The sequence below is a fragment of the Electrona antarctica genome (genome assembly GCF_951216825.1).
Source record: "Electrona antarctica genome assembly, chromosome: 20".
In the NCBI taxonomy this organism is placed as follows: domain Eukaryota; kingdom Metazoa; phylum Chordata; class Actinopteri; order Myctophiformes; family Myctophidae; genus Electrona; species Electrona antarctica.
In genome coordinates, this window is record NC_136801.1 from 11,447,587 (window position 1) to 11,469,048 (window position 21,462).

The 21,462-nt window shown below is 46.7% G+C and overlaps 2 protein-coding genes across 6 annotated transcripts in view; one reads left to right on the top strand and one right to left on the bottom strand.

Moving 5' to 3' along the window:
- The first annotated feature begins 582 nt into the window (after nucleotides 1-582).
- nsun6 (NOP2/Sun RNA methyltransferase 6) lies at nucleotides 583-15,978 on the top strand. 4 transcript variants are annotated; one of them, XM_079489993.1, is made up of 12 exons: nucleotides 583-739; nucleotides 1,916-2,015; nucleotides 2,254-2,409; nucleotides 2,687-2,784; nucleotides 3,920-4,026; nucleotides 4,193-4,346; nucleotides 9,767-9,848; nucleotides 10,360-10,479; nucleotides 11,414-11,558; nucleotides 12,283-12,428; nucleotides 13,677-13,802; nucleotides 14,666-15,978. In XM_079489993.1, the coding sequence occupies exons 1-12, from the start codon at nucleotides 687-689 to the stop codon at nucleotides 14,861-14,863; spliced, it is 1,485 nt and encodes a 494-aa protein (XP_079346119.1). In that variant the 5' UTR covers nucleotides 583-686; the 3' UTR covers nucleotides 14,864-15,978. The 4 variants fall into 4 exon arrangements, with proteins under 4 accessions (XP_079346119.1, XP_079346120.1, XP_079346121.1 ...); XM_079489994.1 differs by having other exon boundaries at nucleotides 2,690-2,784; XM_079489995.1 differs by having other exon boundaries at nucleotides 2,693-2,784.
- Nucleotides 15,902-21,462, bottom strand: part of cacnb2a (calcium channel, voltage-dependent, beta 2a) — a 111,896-nt gene continuing 106,335 nt past the window's right edge. For both annotated transcript variants that reach the window (XM_079489990.1, XM_079489989.1), the window contains exon 14: nucleotides 15,902-20,956. In XM_079489990.1, the coding sequence (XP_079346116.1) occupies nucleotides 20,132-20,956 (825 nt within the window). In that variant the 3' untranslated portion in view covers nucleotides 15,902-20,131. The remainder of the gene's footprint in view (nucleotides 20,957-21,462) is intronic.

The following is a 21,462-nucleotide window of genomic DNA, read 5'->3' on the forward strand; positions in this document are numbered from 1 at the left end:
AAGCAGACTTGGCAACACTGGTAGTAATGCATAGGCTTGGATTATCCCAGTGACCAGGTAGGAACTGCCAACTAGCTTGAAATCACTTTCTGGCAGGAGGAAACATGCTTTTTTTAAATAGCATAAATGGCCTTATTAGTGTATGTCCACTGGTATAGTGGTCTGATTGGACTATAATGTGTTGATAATGTGAAAATACCAGTGGTGGAAAAAGTATCAATACTGCAATGTGGGGCTGAACTGAAGTGGTTAATATATGTTTTGCAATAATAATAATCAAAATCCACAAAGTAACAAGTAACTTACTAACTTTTCATATAATTGTAGTGGAGTAAAAGTACAATATTTGCCTCTGAGATGTGGTGGAGTAAAAGTAAAAGTATTGGAAATAATCAAGTACAAATACCTCAAAATTGTACTAGGCCTACAGCATAGAGTATCTACAGCCATAGAGTATATAAAGCCTACAGTACTTCATGACTTCCATGCAGCATCAATCACAGAAATTCTGAGCTGTCCTTATTTCATATAATTTGCACGCTCGCGAGATCAACAGCGAGATCTGACGGTTAAATTCACGCCCACTTAGAAGACCCGGAAGAAATGTGGCGAGCGATGGAGCGATCAAGCGATAAAATCACAGAGTAGGCTATTAGGATAAAATCAATCATAGAGGATGAAATGGGATGAACGGCTGTCTTGTGCCTTGTCTGGTAAAGCGTCCTGGAAATCAACTCGAGTGAGTAGTGAGTACTGTTCTAGCCCTATGTGTTATTTGTGTATTTATTACACAGTCATAGATCACTCCAACTTGTAGCACTGCACTATATTTATTACTTAGTAGGCTATACCCAATGATCAATTGCTGCGACGGTGCGACCTGTCACCTGAGTTAACTCTTGTCAGTTTAAAGTTAAGGCAGAAAACGACGTGTATTTAGTAAAAATAAATAAAAAATAATATATATTATCTGATCTTTCCCCCTTTCCGCGAGCTTCACAGGGACATGTGCTGCTGTCATTCACAGCAGCACATGTAAATTTCCTTCAATGAATGAGCATGCGTGTATGGGATTGATTGAATACAAACATTTTGCAAATAGTACAGATCTGTACTATCTGACTCGAGTCTGTACAGTCTGGTCATCGTACCTCGGGTACGATTTTACTTAGCCGCAATGTGCAACTATATGTTTTTAATGGGATGAATCTAGAGTTGCAATCGAAATAAAAATTTCAATCAAAAAGCTATAGGGGCTGTATTCTCATCATAGGGGCTGATTGCTGATAGTTCATCAATCAAGATGTATATGGGACACAAGCATTACCCCGCAACAGCCAAAACGTAGGCTACCTGTCAATTTGTGAGTGTGTATGATAATCAGTGTCTTCAATGGACCGTGGACGCACATTGCATAGATCAACAAATGTACACAGCAGCAGGCAAACAATATCAACCTCATATCCACTGTCATCAATATAGTCTGCATACTTATCCATTCATTGACAAAAGATTTATGTCAGTCCACCTGTCAAGGTTTTGTTTTATAAAAGTCCACTGTCATGTTATGAATAACTTTGTCTCTGCAGTGATTAAGTTCTCAAGTTTGGAAGCACAAGCACTTGTTTTCAATATCTCAATGTCCTGCTGCCTCCTGCATATTGTAATATCGAAACAGATTTACAACAAGCACTTTATTGACACAGAATGTTGCTCATAACTTAAAAACTTGACATAGACAAAGAGGATAACCAAAGCTTTCTGTACAGGTGCAACAACATTTATCGTTGTTCTCAGATGCAGAATGCAGCAGCAGATAGCATTTATAGCATCCAAGCTGTTTGTGCTGTTGACACCTGAATTACCCCCCACAGAGATCAATAAAGATGTCTGTCTGTCTGTCTTTATTGTGCAGATTAATGATCTCAGAAGAAATGAAGAAATCAGTATTCCCACAAATATACCTGCAGCCTGAAGTCCATGATCACCTCAAGAATGTCTTCTTAAACAATGAGGTACCGTGTGATACACTTCACAGCACAGACACTAATAATATACGTGAATATTTATTTGTGTATGTGAGTACACTATACACTGTGTGTGTGTGTGTGTGTGTGTGTGTGTGTGTGTGTGTGTGTGTGTGTGTGTGTGTGTGTGTGTGTGTGTGTGTGTGTGTGTGTGTGTGTGTGTGTGTGTGTGTGTGTGTGTGTGTGTGTGTGTGTGTGTGTGTGTGTGTGTGTGTGCGAACTTCAGTTGTTGTCAGCAGTGGGACAAGTGGATGCTGAACGGCGGTTCCAGAAGCTACTTGAATGCCTGTCCCACCCACCATCTTACACCTGTGTACGGGCCAGCACTCACCTAGCCTCTCTGGAGGAGATAAGGCAAAAACTTGGCGAAGAGCTGAAGCAGGTAAAGCCAGTGCCTTTACAGGAGAAATAAAAGAGCTAAATAAGGCCCACAATCTAAAAACCCTGCTAACAAGCCCCCAGAGGCTGTGCTGCTCCTTACATTCAACTGGAAAGTTAATTGTGCACGGCCCAAAAAAGGTGCACAGCAGATTCCACAACAATACACAGAATTGGAACTGTGGACACTGGACAGACGGACCAACCACAGCACACTGGAACTTTGATCAGATTCATCAACGCTCCTTAGCCTTTTCAGAATCCTCTCTGTTCTGTTGCAGCAGCAGATGTGCGGTCCCACAACAGGGGACGTTTCCACAAAGATTCTCCTTCATCCACGCATTCCAGATGTGCTGCTCCTTCCTGTCATCGGACCGAGGTATGCGAGGAATGCCTGCAGAATGTCTGCCAAAATGTGAAAGACGCTTTATAGATGGGCCCCAAATCACCAGTATCACTCCTCTTCCCATGGTTCTGGAGGCATCTGAGGCCAAGCCACATGTCAATTTATGGCCTGCAGGCAAAAAATAGAAAATCCTCTCTATAATAAGACATTCAGTATGGGTTCACTCGCTGACATTGAAATATCTTCTCGTTAACGATTCAAAGTGTGAATATGAATCTCTGTTGTCGGGCAGAAACCTCTTATCTCCATATTCAAACGTTTTGTGTGTTTTTTGTTTTGGTAAATTAACGCGCTATACTTGATTTTACTACAGTGTCACACAAAAGCGCCAAAAGTAGCAGATTCACAAACTCGAGCCACAAGCTTTGAGCTTGTATATCTGCAACTTTTGCTTAAAAATAAACAGAAAAAATGCACAAAGTGCACAAAGACCCGCACACCGTCTGCACTTGCAATACGAACACTTTATTTAGGCAACGTTTCGGTCAAAGACCTTCATGCATCTACTGAGTGTATAGATGAGTAGATGCCTGAAGAAGGTCTTTGACAGAAATGTTGCCTAAATAAAGTGTTCGTATTGCACATGCAGACGGTGTGTGGGTCTTACTCTTTGTGCATTTTATGTGCATTTTTTCGGAATACATTGAGCCATGCCTACGCACCCGTCTCAGAGCTTATCAGGTGTGCATACGACTTTGTTGCTTAAAAATAAACAAAAATAGATTTCTGAAAAGGCAGTTTTGGACTGTATGAGGTTTCCACCTGTTTATTTTATTTTTGAGGGGCTAGCCTCTCCTATGCCCAGCTTTGTATGTACCACATAGTGATGATTTGATTGGCTGAGCACGGAATGTGATCCATAACGATAAGAGCGCCCCTCACTTAATCACACGAGTGTGATTTCTTTTTAAAATTTCCGCCTTTATGTGGATATACAGTTGAGATAGACATGAAACAGGGAGAGAGACTGCGAGTGACACTTAGCAAGGGTCGTTGGGCTCTGGAATCAAGATTAGAGCGAATGTGGTATGCACCTTAACCACTAGGCCACTGGCGCCCCCCAGAGAGACAATAATATGTGACTTGAACTGTTGTCTTTTGCTCCCAGGCCAGTGACACAGCTGAGGTCTGAGGTGGTGGTCGGGGCACTCTGTGGCAATGCGGTTCTCAGAGGTGCTCACGTCTTTGCTCCAGGGATCATCGCCACACCGAAGTGTAAGAGCAGGAAAACAAGTCAAATTGTATATTTTCTTTTTATAAACCACTTTAAGAACTAAGATTTTTATGGTTAATCTGTCGAGACATACCCAGTGGTCTGGATGTGGCCTTGATGTAACCTAAATCCTACCTGTGGTGTGTTTTACATTTTTATTATCATCAGTCATGAAACGCGGAGATGTTGTGTCTGTCTTCTCTGACATGGAGGGAAAATGCACACGGGGAGCCAAGGCCTTTCAGGGAAAGAAGGTGTTTCTGGGAAATGGAGTTTCTGAAATGGACCGCTCTAGAATCTTCTGTACAGATGAACCTGTCAAGTAAGTAGGCTACTATGGTCACTGTAATCGGGATCTAATCAGATGCCAATTGTGGAGCCGAAGATTCGTCCTGAGGTCAGGGGTGAGTTACGAATCTTTGAAGAAGGCGTTTGATGATAGTGATATATGATGATAAGATAATGTTATCTTATAGATGTCCTTAGTATCCTTAGTATCCTTAGTATCAATAGCTTAATCTCACTCAAACCTTCTAGGCCCTTATCTTTATAGTCTTGAAGATGTCGTCTCTGACGTCACTGTAGTGACGTCGGAGTGACATCTCCTATCCTTCGTCACACTCCTCCTTAGTGAAGCTACTAGCTTCACTATTCCGTCGTTTCCCTTGCTACCGCGGCTGTGGCCGGCAGTTCCGGGAGTGAGATTAGCTTGGCCACTGGGCGCAGGAGAATTCGTGTCCCGATTTGGACTCTCGCCGTCCTGACCCTCCCGTCTTTGCCTGGTATTGCTTCTATCACTTTCCCCATCTGCCAGTAAGCCCTCGGGAGTTGAGGATCCATCACTAGGACGTAAGCCCCTTTGGCGAGGTTCTCTCTCTCTCCTAGCCATTTTCTGCGTGGTTGAAGATCCGGTAAGTAAAACTGAACAAATCGGCGCCAGAATTGATCGGCTAGGATTTGGGAGTGTCGCCATCTCCTGCGGCTGAGCAGTTCGGCTTCGGGGTGGGTGACTGGTGGCGTCGGTTGGTATTACGGATTGGGTAGAATTCTGCTTTCTTAACAGGCTCTGGCCTGCTGCTATCTACCTGGGGGGCTTTGGCCTCCTTTGGGCTCCCCCCCTCACATCCATGGCGGCCATCGTCGCTCCGGGCTCTTGCCTCAGGTGCGCGCAGGCTTCCTTTGGACTCTGCTCCTGCTTTTGAGGTGTGGTGTTTATTCTTGAGCTGGATGCTCCTGTTTCTGCTCGCTCGAGTGGCGGTAGGTGTAGATCACCGTGCTTTCGCAGATTTCGTCAGGACACTGACCAGTTGTAGGTGAGTGTTCTATGGTCTTGGCAGCGTTGGGGTTGGAGCGTATGTAGTTGTTGTTGCTCAGAGCCTCGACTGCATGCTGGAGGTGAGCTGCAGGACGATGTTTGGGCCGTTGTCGGCGTACGCTGTCGTGTTGTTTGTCCTGTTTGTTCCGCTCCCCCCCTGCGTTGCTTCAACGCAGTGGCCTTGGTGCGTCCTTTGTAGGACGAGGCTGGTGAGTCAGACAGCACTAGGCTGCGGAACGCCGACTTCACCTTATTCCCCCTGCTCCCCCTTTTCCATCTTTTCTCTGGTGGCGTGTGGAGGACCCTGGAGGATCGCGTTGTCACACTAGAGTCTGTGGAAGTTGGCATGGTGGCTTGGGGGCCTTACAGCATCTGAAATGATGAACAGAAGAGGCGCCATAGCATCTCGATGATGATGTGCCTGACCGTGGCGTAGGATCGTGTCTGCATCCAGCTAGTGGCTCCCTGGGGAGCGGGCACTCGCTGCATCATGACTGATCTGAGGCTGGGCAGGCTTTCTCCGCCGGGGAGTCCGGCCAAGGCTGCGTGTGGCCTCGTCTGTGACCCTGGCGGGTTCCCGGGCTGGGACGTGCTCGCGTCAATTGGTATTAACGCTAGTTCGTCGTTCCTCTGATAGGTGTTGGTATTCGGGTTGCCCGCTGTGATTAACAGTTGTCTGGGGCGTGCCGCGTGATGAATAACTGCGGCTGTCAGTGAGATTGCTAGAATAAAGAAACCTAGCCGGCCTAGCCTAGTCGGCTTGACTTTGTTCGGTTTCATCTCGTTGACCTGCAACAGCTCTTTATCGAGCAGGACGTTGTCGTCTCTCTTGGGCGCCGGGTGGGATATCTTCCTGGCGCTGGTCTGCTGTTGTAGATTCTCTGTCTGTGCGGGCTCGTTTTGAGGCGAGCTCACACAAAAGACGAGGTGGAGCGTGGCGACTTGGCCACTCGTTGGGGCCAAAGTGCCGCTCTCCTTGTTCCTTGTCTGTGCGACGCTAGACTCGTATTGTTTGGTCTCTAGCTTTCGCGGTGTGCCCACGCTTGGGGCGGGGACGGAGGCAGTCTTAACTCCCAGTGCTATAGCGGTTAGAGCTGTGCTTGAGACATGGGCAGTTGCCGTCTCGGTCGTTGGTGCTGCGACAATTGGCGCCTTGAGGGCGTTCGGGTCGTAAAGCTGAACGTCCTCGGTCGCTTGGCTGTCTGCTTGACTGCTCAGGTAGATAGCAGCAGGCCAGAGCCTGTTAAGAAAGCAGAATTCTACCCAATCCGTAATACCAACCGACGCCACCAGTCACCCACCCCGAAGCCGAACTGCTCAGCCGCAGGAGATGGCGACACTCCCAAATCCTAGCCGATCAATTCTGGCGCCGATTTGTTCAGTTTTACTTACCGGATCTTCAACCACGCAGAAAATGGCTAGGAGAGAGAGAGAACCTCGCCAAAGGGGCTTACGTCCTAGTGATGGATCCTCAACTCCCGAGGGCTTACTGGCAGATGGGGAAAGTGATAGAAGCAATACCAGGCAAAGACGGGAGGGTCAGGACGGCGAGAGTCCAAATCGGGACACGAATTCTCCTGCGCCCAGTGGCCAAGCTAATCTCACTCCCGGAACTGCCGGCCACAGCCGCGGTAGCAAGGGAAACGACGGAATAGTGAAGCTATGTCGTCTCTGACGTCACTGTAGTGACGTCGGAGTGACATCTCCTATCCTTCGTCACACTCCTCCTTAGTGAAGCTACTAGCTTCACTATTCCGTCGTTTCCCTTGCTACCGCGGCTGTGGCCGGCAGTTCCGGGAGTGAGATTAGCTTGGCCACTGGGCGCAGGAGAATTCGTGTCCCGATTTGGTCTCTAGCTTTCGCGGTGTGCCCACGCTTGGGGCGGGGACGGAGGCAGTCTTAACTCCCAGTGCTATAGCGGTTAGAGCTGTGCTTGAGACATGGGCAGTTGCCGTCTCGGTCGTTGGTGCTGCGACAATTGGCGCCTTGAGGGCGTTCGGGTCGTAAAGCTGAACGTCCTCGGTCGCTTGGCTGTCTGCTTGACTGCTCGGGTAGGAGCTGGGGCTAGAGCCGTCGAATGTTTCGAGGATGATAATCTCCCTGCCGAGTACGTCTGCCAGGACACCCAGTGACTGGGATTGGTTCACCGACAGGTTGGCTTGGCTGTGTTGCCTGGCCCATACGTCTCTGCGTTGTGAGGCGGGCGCTGAGCCAGATTCGCGGTCGTCTCTTGGTGCACAGGTTTGTGCGCTGTGACGCAGCGGGTCGGGGCTCGGGGACCGTGCACGTTCATGGTCATATTCATGTTCACGTGCAACGTGGTGTCGCGGTGGCCGGTGGTCGTCGTCCTCGTCCTCCTTCTTGCTGGTGGGCCTGTCAGGTGGACGAAGGGTGGCTCGGTCGGGCGGGGGTGTTGGCCTGCTCAGGCTGACCTCCGCACGATTCTCTGTTGACTCATTCAGTACGCTGCTAGCTTGCGTCAATGTAGTGGGGGGTGACTTTGGCCTTCCCTCTATCTCTCCTGAGTGGGGGTTCGTTGTTAGCTTTCCCTTTTGAGTGGCAAGGTGGCTGGAAATGCTGACGCAGCGGTCGACTATGTCGAGGCTGAGGCCGATCGCTCTCCCCCCGTCGACCGTAGCGTCGGGGGCTGGTGTAGGAGCATTGCATATGCCATTGTCACGGCCTGGTGAGGTAGGGAGCTCGCAGGCGTCGCTGTCCAGGTGCTGGATCCCAACATCGGAGGTCCGAGTGGATTCTGCGATGTAGCACCTGGGTTGGGATGGTGTATCTGCCGGCCGTGCCGCGCCCTGAGCGAGGGTCGGCTCGGGAGGCACTGTAGATTGGGCGGCGGCCGGGCCCTCCTCGGTCGGGCGGGGGGCACTGTCCGCGGACTTCTCGGCCAATTGTTTGGCCGAATCTTCGCGTTGTGCGATGTCCTCAGTGTGTCTCTGGGTCGGAGACCGCACTATGGCGGGTGGTGGCAGATTCGGGGACTGCTCGTGGCAGGTGCCATCGTGCACCTGATGGGGTATAGCCTGGTTGAGCTCATGCTCCTGGCCAACGGGGGGCAAGGACTGGGCGTTGCATGTGCTGTCCAGTGACTCGCTTATCCGGGCTTCACCTCGACCGAGGGGTCGGGTGAGCGTCTCAAGTAGCTGGTCATGGCGCATTTGCGCTGCAGCTTCCCGTTGCGCTGCAGCAGCTTCCCGTTGCGCGGCTTCCCGTTGCGCTGCAGCATAAAGCTCTCGCTCTGCAGTTGCGCGTCTCTCGTAAAGCTCTCGCTCTGCAGCCCTGTCGGCAATCCTGGCCACGGCGAGGGTGTTGAGGGTGCGCAGAGCTGCGACGAAACGCTTGTCCTCTAATAGGGACATGATAGGGTTCTCAGTTGAGATCTTGGACTGTATCTAGCGTCGGAAGACGCTCCTTAGGTTTTTGGTGACGGCCTGGCGTTGTCGTCAGGTCGTCTAGAAGTCAGATGTGTTGAGGGCGGTCGTCCTCAGCGTCTGGCGTTCTTTGACGGCGTTCAAGGACCATGTAATCGGGATCTAATCAGATGCCAATTGTGGAGCCGAAGATTCGTCCTGAGGTCAGGGGTGAGTTACGAATCTTTGAAGAAGGCGTTTGATGATAGTGATATATGATGATAAGATAATGTTATCTTATAGATGTCCTTAGTATCCTTAGTATCCTTAGTATCAATAGCTTAATCTCACTCAAACCTTCTAGGCCCTTATCTTTATAGTCTTGAAGATGTCGTCTCTGACGTCACTGTAGTGACGTCGTCCTGAGGTCAGGGGTGAGTTACGAATCTTTGAAGAAGGCGTTTGATGATAGTGATATATGATGATAAGATAATGTTATCTTATAGATGTCCTTAGTATCCTTAGTATCCTTAGTATCAATAGCTTAATCTCACTCAAACCTTCTAGGCCCTTATCTTTATATCAAAAAAATATTATAATGAGGGCGGCAAGAAAATGAAGCAAACAGTATTTCAGGTCAAACGCTTTATGCATTTTGTGACTTACAGTTTTAGATGGATTGTTTGCTCGTGTATAGACAACAAAAAGGCCCACACACTGAAACTGAGGCTTTAGAGGCAAAAAGTTCCATGGTAAAATAAAGTGACAGAGACTCTGACTCTGTCAGAGACTATAAAGGAAAAACATGTTTTTCCTTTCAGTGTGTGAGCCTTTTTGTTGTTTATGTAATTTCATGCTGGCTTCTCTCACCTGGTTGCAGCCCTATAGCCTATAGTAAGCCTTGAGTTTAGAGCACAAACTTCCTACCTCTTTAGCTGGAGCCCTGATTTGACTACTGAAAGGTTCTTGGTTCCTACAATACCTGTGTGTCCTGAGGAGGGAGACAGTTGTCCTCTATCTGGTGCTGCAAACAGCTGGCTACATAAAAACAACTTTGTATTTCAGGGGTGTTGGCATCCGGATGGTGGAACCACTCTACCAAAGTCCTTGCTTTGATGGAGTACTTCCTAGCTTGGCATTCCTTCAGGTATTTATTTATTCTCTTCCTTTTCTTCTTGGAATGTTTCAAGCACAAACTCTGTGACTTGCTAGACTAGAGCAATGCTACGGCCAGACTTGTGTCGTCTCAGACCCCTCACAACTAGGGTTGGGATCCGGAACCGGATACAATGTTGAGGAACTACAATCACATTGTGGAACCGTTTCCGGAACTGGCTTATTGTGGACTTCTCGTCTGCTATACAATTACAATACCGGTGTTTCTCAAAACTTTATCATTTCAAGGACCACCATAACTCTGAGAGTGTACAAATGGGACCCGTAAGTGTTCCATTTGCACATTCAGAGTTCCAGACCTGTATGTCTCAGTTACAGATCTATGAGGGTCCATTTGGAACCCCCTATAGGAATCATTAAAGGGAACCGTTAACAACCGGACCGTTAATCGTTAAGGAACCGGAATAGTTAAAATCCTAAAGGATCCCAACCCTACTCGCAACTCGATATACAGTATTTTAAAGTGTGTTTTCTAACTGTAGAACCTTCCATCTGTATTGGTGGGACATGTTCTGGGGCCTCGCCCTGGAGAACGCATCCTAGACATGTGTGCTGCTCCTGGGGGGAAGACGTGCCACATCGCTGCCCTCATGGGCGATAAGGTGAGCCTCTCTTAATTAAGCACTTAAACCCCTGTAGTCTGAGGCCTAAATCACACGTACCAAACGCCAATCAAGCCAATGTTTGGTGCTTTTTTGGGCCACCACAATGCTTTTCCAATGGGAGTCACATGGTTTGACCATGTGACTCCCAGAACACCACCAGCAATCAAACACAAACCGTTCACCCCACGACTTCAAATTTGACACACGCGTTCCACACCACCACAGGGAGTGCAGTGCCCGAGTCGGTGGGATACACCGTCCAGAACCAGCACAAAAGCCTCTGCCCGGGCTCTGGACAGGGCATAGACTCATGTCTGACAAATAACTCCATATATGGGCATAAAAGGGACACAGACATAACTGGGTGGGGCATCGTTCCAAGTAGGCCAGTGCCATATGGGCACCGCTCTAGTTTCACTATAATGCATGATTGCTGGTTTGGTTACGTTGTCTGGATGGTGTCTTGCTCTAGCCTGGCTAATAAGCCAGACTAATATCACACAACACTGTCGCGGTATATCAGTCTGGGCTGGCTCCACTTGGATTTCATTTCCCGGGGAACATTTTCTCTTTGACGCAATTGGTCAGAGCTACTGTCAGTCAAAAGTCTCAAGCATTGAACGTCACTGTACCAAAGCCCGCCTATATTGCATACCGTGTCCCGATTGGTCCGACCTGTTCTCTGCTGTAGGAAAGAGGCGTGCTACTGAGCCTCGCCAGACCGTAATCCGCTGGTAGGCAACTTTTTTTTGCCAACGGCTGATTCGGTCTGGTTTATTAACCAGGCTAGTCTTGCTCCACCAAGTCTCTGCAGAGTAGACTGCAGATAATGTATTGCTGCTAATTGACCTGAAGGTGGAGCTGTTGCATTGCTCTTTTCTGCCTTGTTTTGTGACTCCTGGCTTGTTTCTCCCCCCCCCCCACCACACAGGGTGAAGTGTTGGCACTGGACAGGATCCAAAATAAGTTGGAGCGCATTCGTCACAACGCCCAGATTTTGCGTCTGCACTGTATCAAAGCGTATTGCTTTAACAGCACTCGGGCTGTGAGCAGTGACCCAGCCCAGGAAACTGAAGGTACAGAATGTCAACATGAACTCCATGTTGGCTCCTCTGCTCTGAAAAAAAAAAACAGGACACAGTAGAGTACATAGACAAGCACTGCTATTTTTGAGGGGCGCTAGCCCCTCCTATACACAGGTTCAATGTTTGTTTTGTAAACGTCATTGACAATGAAGGGAAAATTTACGTCATAATGTCATTTACGTCATATTGTCTCTTTATTGTTAATGGCGTTTAATGTTTGTTTACACCGTTTGTTTTACATCACCTAATCAACATGAGTTAGACTTTAATATATTAGCGCCCCTCACTTCACACGGGTGTGATTTTTTTTCTTCTACCGCAGCTAGTTGAGAAAACTTTGTCTGGATCATCTGGCTCCTGTTCTTTACCACTGTCACCCAGAGACTTCCCATTAAACATTTACTCGTGGTGGAAAAAGTCACAATACTCACAATTTTTTACTTTGCAATGTAGAAACACTCTGGAAGTTCGGTAAGCAAAATTATAATATATAACATAATAGAATAATAAGTACTTATTGTGCAGCACTTATAGATGCTTATTTTAACCAAAGAAAATCACTTACACTACCTTTAAACACAGCACTTTGAGTAAATGTACTTATTTACCTTCCTCCGCAGGTCTTTACATAACAGCATGCATCATTGTGTTCTTCCAGGACCTCCCTTCCTCCGCAGGTCTTTACATAACAGCATGCATCATTGTGTTCTTCCAGGACCTCCCTTCCTCCCGGAGAGTTTTGACCGGGTGTTGCTGGACGCTCCCTGCAGTGGTCTGGGCCAGAGGCCCAACATGGCCAACACCTGGAGCCTGAAGGAGATCCGCTCCTACCAGCCGCTGCAACGCAAGCTGTTTCAGGCTGTGAGTTTTGAAGCCGCACACCAAATACGATGTCATCGGACGTATCCCGTTAACACAGATTAAGACCAGGCAGATTCTACCAAATGTCTTCTAAATCCTAACCATTTTCTGAAAAATGTATGTTTCTATGTCAGTGGTGCTCAAACCTTTTCATGTCAAGGACCCCCAAAATTATATATATTTGGCCGCCGACCCTCTATCTTAAAATATTTTGTTCCAGGGACCCCCAGAAGCTGAATGAATATATATATATATATTCAAAGATTTGCACACGTTTTCACGATTTTTCAATAATAGCAGATCTACAAACTATGAGCTTGTATATCTGCTATTTTCCAATAGCTAAAGTTTAAAATGAGGGTTTAAAGTGGTTAAAAGCTAAGGTGACAGAGATGCGTTCCATGTCTTAATGGGTTAATGTTCAATGGTGCCACGTGCTGCAGTCCGGCGAGTACGGCAAGGCGAGCTTTCCGATGATTTGCCGTGTCTGACGGACAGATCTTATTTGAATAAAGTTCGCCATGACCAACTTTATTCAAATCTAGTCCTTATTTATCTCTTTCCATGCACTATAGCTGTGGTGCAATACAATGTAATACTTCTTGTAGTATTTATATTCTCATGAAACTAGTATAACATATTAACTAATATCTATCAACTAAATGCACTCTGCAGATATAAGAGCCTGCATAGAGTAAGTATTATTTATTATTAAGCCATTTTACCACCCATGACACGCCTCCACACCAGAGCCGTGTGGTACTGGTGCCGTACAGAAAAGTGATCCATACAGAAACACAGATGTTGTAGTATTGTTTTGTAGTCATCAAGCAGGATCAATCAAACGGAACTTCCATTTCCCTTAAACCGGAAGAATAACAATAAAAGCTCTCGTAGCCTGCAGCTTTTATTGAGAAAAATCGGTTTGAGGGAAAAGGAAGTTCCGGAAGATTGATGACTACAAAATAATACTACAACATGACGTAGCGATATCATCCGCTCCCGACCGGATCATATACCCGAAATGGAATGGTGCCCAGGCTACATCTCGAGAGACTAGTGCACAATCAACATCTACTGTTTCATAATATTGGCACTGTGGCCACTAGATGGCAGTGTGGGACTATCGTAGCCCATCACTTTGGCTGTTTCATGAACGGATTAAATAGGAAAGTCCACCCTAAAACAGCCATAACATTAAATATCACCGTCATGCAGGATTAACGCCAACGATATGTATGATTGCAGGCCGTGCAGCTGTTGAAGCGGGGCGGCGTCCTGGTGTACAGTACCTGCACTGTGACTCTGGCAGAGAATGAAGAGCAGGTAGCCTGGGCCCTCAAAGCATTTCCCTGCCTCTCTCTACAACCCCAGGTACTGTAAATAACATATTATATTTAAACGCATTTCCCTGCCTTTCACTCACTGCCACAAAGGGGCGTGAGACAGCGAGCACCCACTGGGCATGCCCTGGATGGCCGGTTAAAGATGCTTTGTAACGTGTGTGCACTGCGCAGGATGCCTGATATCCGCTCTTAATTACCGCACGTAATTCTGAACGGATTTCTGTCATTCAAACACTCTCTCTGTAATCTTCTTCAACGTCTGATTATTATTCCTTGTGCCAGTTATCACCCGCCAATAATCCAATTGTACAACTTGAAATGTGGTCTACATTTTCTTCTCTCGCTTTCTCTCCGTTGATAAGTACGGAGGTTTTCTCTGTGCTTCCGCAATTCTTTTTTTTGTCAGCGCAACCATTTGTTCCCTAGTTAGAGTCCGTTGAAAATGGCCAGGCTGGCCAAAAATGGCAAGGAGAAGAAAGGAGGCGAGATCATAGAGTTGGGGCGAGATACAGGCATTTTCTCAGATAGAATGAACAGGAAGTGATCTTGCAATCACGTGATCTCCTGGATCTCTGTGTGACAGAGAGTGAAATGGTGACTTGTAGCGAAACACGTGGTTGGCACTGCCAACCATGTGTTTATGTACGTTTATGTACGTCATAAATTATAGCCCCCTTAGTTAAAAAATCCACAGCTCACCACTGGTTGGCAGTGAATTATATAATTATTAACCAATAAAAAAATCTTAACAAGCACTTTGGACAAAACGATAGATCCATTGGAATACATATTTTTTCAGATTGTAGATTGTAACGGTTTTAGATATATACAAGGTTTCCGCCCGACAGCGACGAGGTTCATGTCAGTCTGTCTTTTCTGTCTGTCTCTCAGGAGCCTCACATCGGATCAGAGGGCATGCTAGGCGCTGGCCTATCACCAGACCAGCTGCGACTCCTCCAGAGGTTCAGTCCTGAGCTCAGCTGGGACCAGACAGAGCCAGACGGCTCCTCAGGGTCCCCGTCTCCCCTCACCGACCGGGCTAATGGAGACACCATAGGCTTCTTCATCGCCAAATTCCTGAAGAGCTGAGTCTGCACTGTTGAAGAACATACGATCCCTCGTTTGTATACAAAGCGGTATTGTTTGCACCAACCGGCTCGTACGCAGGACCACCGAGAGGAGCGAGGTTGTTTACAGAACGACAGTCCGTCTGCTCAGACGGGGACAGTGTGGATATCAGACACTCACAGTGCTGTTTACATCTCCCTCTCTGCGGCTGCTCTCCCAAACTGTGAGCCTTATAGGGGATGATGAGCTTTATAAACACCAAGTGCAGGAGAGAGAAGGGTGACTGAACACGAGACACAAGACGACGGGGTCTAATTAATGGCGTGGCTTCCCAGTGGAACTCTGATGTCACGTTGATCATGGCCTCATATTGATGACGCCAATCCTGCCCAAATGGGACAGAAGGGCAAACGGACAGACGGACACAAGGAGTGCTCTCCGACTCTCCCCTAAAGCCCAGTCCGCATCAATGATTCACAATGCAACAAGTTGAAACGTGCAACATATTGCGATGGTTTCTTTGCATCACAGATCATTGGCGCGGGCCGAGCTTCAGACGGCACTCTGTAAAAGAATCGAGGGGAGAGAGAGAAGCAGAGGGAGAGCCCACAGGGACAGAGAAGTAGAGACAGAGAGCCAATGGATATCAGTGAATGCAGCATTTGCTTGCGTCGTCATACCAACAGTGACGACACAGACAGCTGCCATGGCGACAGCGGATTTGTTGGCTGTGGGAGCGTGTGCGGATCAGGAAGTAGCAAGCAGAAAGAGGTCACGCAGGGTATTAACTATTTACTGCCTTTTACTAGTGGCTTAGTGGACCAGGACAACTGGGGCTATTGTAAGATGAAAATGATGCTGTTGTCTAAGTACTCTCTCTCTCTGCATCAGTGCAGTTAAATCGTTGCCACATTTAAATGGGGGTTGTATTTTCTGTGGGATTTCGGATGGAAGTCTTTAAATTGATGTGCCATTTGGTTGTGTGATTTTTCTGCATTTCCTGTCTACAGTATAGTAAAATTTGACTGTGCAAAACACTTTATATTATTCAAATGTTGGTGTTTAAACATACAAAAAAAAAAGAAAGATCATTATTATATGTCAAACTGTCACTTTTCAGGATTCAAATTCTAAAATGGCCAAAGTAGATCTACAAGCTTGTGGGTCTGCTACTTTTAATGCTTTTTGAGTGACACTGTAGAAAGTAGGGGCACGCATAAAATAAAATAAAAGTTTCTGTCCGACATGTATTTTGAAGCATTTTCTGCTTTATCCAGATACATAAAACCGAGGGTAGAGAGAGAGAGGAGAGACATGCAAGACAGGACTCTGAGGTCAGTCAGTCAGTGAACAAGCTGGCTGAGCTACCAGGCAGCCCATCCATCACTAATTCTTTCAATGTAGAGAGTGAATTATGGCACAGGAATCAATCTCCTGTATATAGCAGCCTATAGATTAGGCTTTAACAGCGCGACAGGCGATCTGGCCCACGCTGGCAGACCCGACCCACGTGCATGTCACTTGCAATGACATTCAAAAGACCTTGATAATGACCTCATGGCTCACATCCTCTTCCCGGGGATAACACGACCGCCGCTCAATCCGTCAACAGGAATGCATGTGACACTTAGGCTGCTACCGAATCCACCTCCACACCTGACACTGTTTTATTGAGCCGTTGAGAAATGATTCAAACAAATGGCAACTTAATTCATTGGGTACAGATATTTTAAATTAGACTTGAGACATAACCACCATTCTATTTAGCAACAAATATGTTATCTTACAATTCGGAATGTGGTTTTGGGAGATATGCTATTTATTTGGCTCTTGGTGTGGAGAGACAGGGAAGGCAACATTTACCTAATTTAGATGCATCCACCTCATCGCTACTGTTGTCATGACGACAAAAGAAATCCGGATTCATATTATGTCAAATAGCAGACCTACAAGTTCACAGCACGTCGTGTCTGCGGCACGTTGCGAGCTTGTAGGTCCGAGGCGGAGCATCAATGAGGCTTCAAAAGGCTGGCAGGTGGCTCTGCAGCAGATCCTCGCCGGCAGAGTTTTTTATCCATCTGGATGTGGTCATTCTTTGGACCACCCAGCTCCTTGTTAGCAACCCCGTTATTGCCATACATTCTGGGTATCATGGCATGCAGCCATGCACACACGGCATAGTAAATCTAGACCACTTGTTAAGTTCTTGTCCTCAACATAAATCCTTTCTTGCCAATTTTATTCTTTGTATTTTTTACAATATGTACATACACCTGTACACTGTTAAAAAAAAAACATGGTACTGCTACCATTGTAGCATAGAAACGGAGAAGTTCTCATCAGTAATTGTAATTGCAAAACCAAACAGACTTGGGGAATTGTTTGTGGATTACGTTACCTTGCAGAATTCCGTTAACCTCCGATGCCTAACTGTATGTTCAACTCAAATTCTCAAGATCATGCTTTTGCTTTTGATATTAAAGTGAAATTACAAATTATGCACTGCTGACTTGCTGAAAACAAAGGTTCTCAAACCTTTCCATTTGAAAGGACAGCCAAATACAGTTGGAGGCCATCGATATTGTCCTTTTCTTTTTGCTGAGGTTTGCGTGATCTGCGAAAAAGGACAGTTAACCCATTTTGGGCGGGAACCCCTTTTGGTGTTTTAAACATTATAATTTAGCTATTGAAAAATAGCAGATCTACAAGCTCATAGCGCGCCACTCGATTTTTGAAAAATCGTGAAAATATTTATTTCAGAAAACTGGAGGATTTAGAAGGATTTTTTAAAATTTTGAGGTCAGGCCTAAATGGGTCAAATGATAAGGGACAATATCGGTGGCACCCAACTGTAGCTATAGCCTATTATAGAAAACTCTTAAACCTGTTCTTGAGTATCATTGCCGAGCATACTTGTTTGACGTGGATCATAACATATACTATAGACTTGAAGTGGAATATACAATTGCAATAACAATAGAGCACAGAACCACTTTTTGTGGTAAAACCTTGGAATCGTTTCTGTATCACAAATATATTTGAACTCGCAGTGAGGAAAATGTTTCCGACTGCCCTAGAATTGACATTCGTTACACTATGAAGTCAAATAGAAATGAAAACGCAAAAAGTCATTAGAAAATGGGCCAAACTTAATAAAAGACAAACCTCCGTGGAGATACATATGTTGCAATGACATATCAAATCTATTTCACTTGACAATGAATCAGTAAAAGTGCTTAAACAGAGGTTGTATCAATGCTATAAAATGTTCCTGGAACCTTTATAAATAGAACAGTACTGCATGTAAGACAGGAATTTAGTTCAGAAATCGTATGTCTCGTAAAGTAAGACGAAGGTGTGTCTCTGAGAGGAGGCATCAGCATTAAGAGGAACAAATATCTGAAACCATTGATGCAGAGTTGCATACTTTAACCCATTAAGACCTGAGGCCGATTCTAAAAACGCCTCCTAAATCCTACGTTTTTTTTTTAAAGAAAAGGAAGAAAATAAAATATGGTGCTATATATCATCGGGTGGAAACCTCGTATGTCAAACTGTGACTTTCCTTTAAATTCAAAAACAGCAAAAGTAGCCGATACCAAGTGGCATACTTTTGATACTTTTGTGTGACGCTCTAGTATTATCAAGTAGGGTGGTAATTTACTCAAAAACATAGAATATGGAGATAAGAGGTTTCTGCCCGACAACAGCAAGACAATAGCAACAACTCAAATGACACAGAGGTGTTCCCATCTTGAAAGGTATAACAACGTATAGACAAATTCAGAAACGGGTCTCATGGTCGCAGCGAACGTATTTCCTGTAGGCGGAGGAGACATATCTGCGGTGTAAACAGCCAGGTCTTCTACTACATTGAATGGTAGAGTGACTGATGTTAGTCTGCTTGAACGTTACTCCTTTACCTGCTTTTTACTAACACTAACTTTACAAAGATGCCCAGAACATCGGGATGAACCTGTGTAGTTTATGGCTGCTCCAACAGTGGTGGTAAAATTCAACTTTGGAGAGAACCGGAATGTCAAAAAATACACAGCGGTGGCTGAGACCAGAGCCATAGAGTAATGGTTGAGACGAAGCAGTGAAAGGTCCTGAAAGATTGGGTAAGATCAGTCTTACCCAATTCCCAATCTTTCTGTTGTATGAACACAAGGCTGCTGTACTTTATACCTCATACTTTAAATGCTTGAAAGTTGAATTTTGCCACCACTGTTGGAGCAGCCATAAACTACACAGGTTCATCCCGATGTTCTGGGCATCGTTGTAAAGTTAGTGTTAGTAAAAAGCAGGTAAAAGAGTAACGTTTGAGCAGACTAACATCACTCACTCTACCATTCAATGTAGTAGAAGACCTGGCTGTTTACACTGCAGATATGTCGTCTCCGCCTACAGGAAATACGTTCGCTGCGACCAGTGACGTAGACTCCGTGGGGGCAGCGGGGCTCGAGCTCCCATGATGAATTAGACCTGAATATGTACAGTATATTCACCTAGTCAGTTCGTCCCGTTTGTACTGCGCCAGGTCGCGCCGCGCCCGTTCGCCCAATTCTCGTCTTTGCATTGACTTTGTATGTAATCGCGCTGCTCTAACCATCCAAGTCTGAACGCACCTTGACGATTATAAAAACATTTCGTCTCTGGCTGCGACCATGAGACCCGTTTCTGAATTTGTCTATACCGGTAGGTGTAACAGGTCTAAATGGGTTAAAATCAAAGGAAGGTAAGTAGCCAATAGTATTCAACCAAGAAGAACATACATATCTGCACATACAGCATCAAACTCCTTCTGTTTCCCCACGTGTCAGAGTGGACCCTAGCAGTAGTCTGGAGGAAGAACATTATTCAAGTGGTAGTGTGAGCAAAAATACAATAAAAAATGCTAATCACAGAAAGCACAGCTGAGTACAGAAAATAAATTCTGCTTTTTGTGTCATGCTTTATCCAACAGGTTTGAAATATGCATCTTTTGAGAATATCCATGCATATCCACACAGGAACAACCATCTATGCATAGATACACTCCATATATATATATATATATATATGATCTGTTTCTACATACAGTAATCAAAATGCTACTGTTGCTACAGATGCAACAGCGTTTTACAAAGGAAGCATACATAAAGGTGGGGCAGGGGGTATTGGGGTTTAGCAGCACAACGGGAGAACAGAACGGTTCTTCGAGAGGAAGTGGAGTGAATCAGAACGAGATATTGTGTGTGTGTGTGTGTGTGTTTGTGTGTATGCAGAATTCTGGGTTTGGTCACTTGGTCACTGGTGGATGTAGGGGTCTCTGTCCTCCCAGTCCCCCGCGTCGCCACCCCTCTTTTTGGGGGCCACCTCTCCCTCTCGGTCCCTGTCCCTGTCCCGGTCATAGTAGTGGTGGTGGTCGCGGGCCGGCCGGTGGTGGTGATGCGAGCGCTGCTTGTTGCGCTCGTTGTGGTCCTGCTCGTGCTCCTTGGAGCGGTGTTGGTGTCCCTGCGGCGGGGGCTCCTCGGCACCGCCACCGCGGTGGTGGTGGTGGTGATGGTGGTTGTGGTCCCGTTGGGGTGGGTAACGCTGCTGCTGCTGCTCCGGGTGCCCCGCCTCCCCCAGTCGTTCCGCGTTCCCGCCCTCCCCAAGTCCGTCCTCGTCGTCCCCTTCCTCGTCCTCTTCCTCCCCACGTCGTAGGAGCTGCTGAGCGGCGCGTTTGGGCTCGATGTAGGCAGAGTCCCTGCTTTCGCGGCTCTCGGGCGTCTCCGAGTCCAAGGTCTCCTGCCGGGAGTTCATGCCCCGGGCGGCACGCCCGCTGTGGCGGTGGTGGTGGTGGTGGTTGTGTGGCGGCAGCGGCGGCTCGGTCCTGGCGGGGCCGGCAGAGGAGGAGGAGGCGGCGGTGCGGTGGTGGATGTGCTTGTGTCTCCTGGACGACTCTGTCCTCAGCGGCCTCTCCTCCTCGTTGACCTCGCCCTCTTCCTCCTCCTCCTCCTCCTCCTCCTCTCCGTCAGCCTGCTCTTGGTTCTGGTGGTGGTGGTGATGGTGGTGGTGGTGGTGATGCTGGTGGTCCTCCTTGGAGGCCGTCCTCTCCACCACCGCTTTGTGGTCCCCTTTCTGCTCTGCCTGGGGTTAGCAATGCACACACACACACACACACACACGTTAGTGCGGGTTGGGTTAGACTTAGACACACACACACACGTCACACACACACACACACACACACACACACACACACACACACACACACACACACACACACACACACACACACACACACACACGCGCAAGTGGAAACACACACATAATCAAACCCATGCACGTTTTTTTACCCTTTTCATGGACCCATCATAACAGGGTACACACAGCTGCAGCTAATAAAATTAATAGCGGGTATGTTGCATTTAGAAAGCATTTTGTCACTGCCGGGTGTAAACCTTGACCAATGTAGTTATTATTTCACAAGCTCTTGTTAATACTCCACAGACACTAAAAAAACATAGCAGATCGGGCATTCATTTCCGAAAAACTTAAATACGTTTTCTGGCCGACAGCAACAATTTGGAATATTGACTATTGTCAATGCTTGCACTTTGGCATACCTGAATCAAACAGAGTCATTAATGCAT

Excerpts from the sequence above, each read along its gene's own strand:
- nsun6 (XM_079489993.1), top strand. The coding sequence starts at position 687 with ATGAACGGCTGTCTTGTGCCTTGTCTGGTAAAGCGTCCTGGAAATCAA. Across the intron at positions 4,027-4,192 it reads GATCATCGCCACACCGAAGT|TCATGAAACGCGGAGATGTT; the intron begins GTAAGAGCAGGA and ends TATTATCATCAG. Across the intron at positions 12,429-13,676 it reads AACGCAAGCTGTTTCAGGCT|GCCGTGCAGCTGTTGAAGCG; the intron begins GTGAGTTTTGAA and ends GTATGATTGCAG.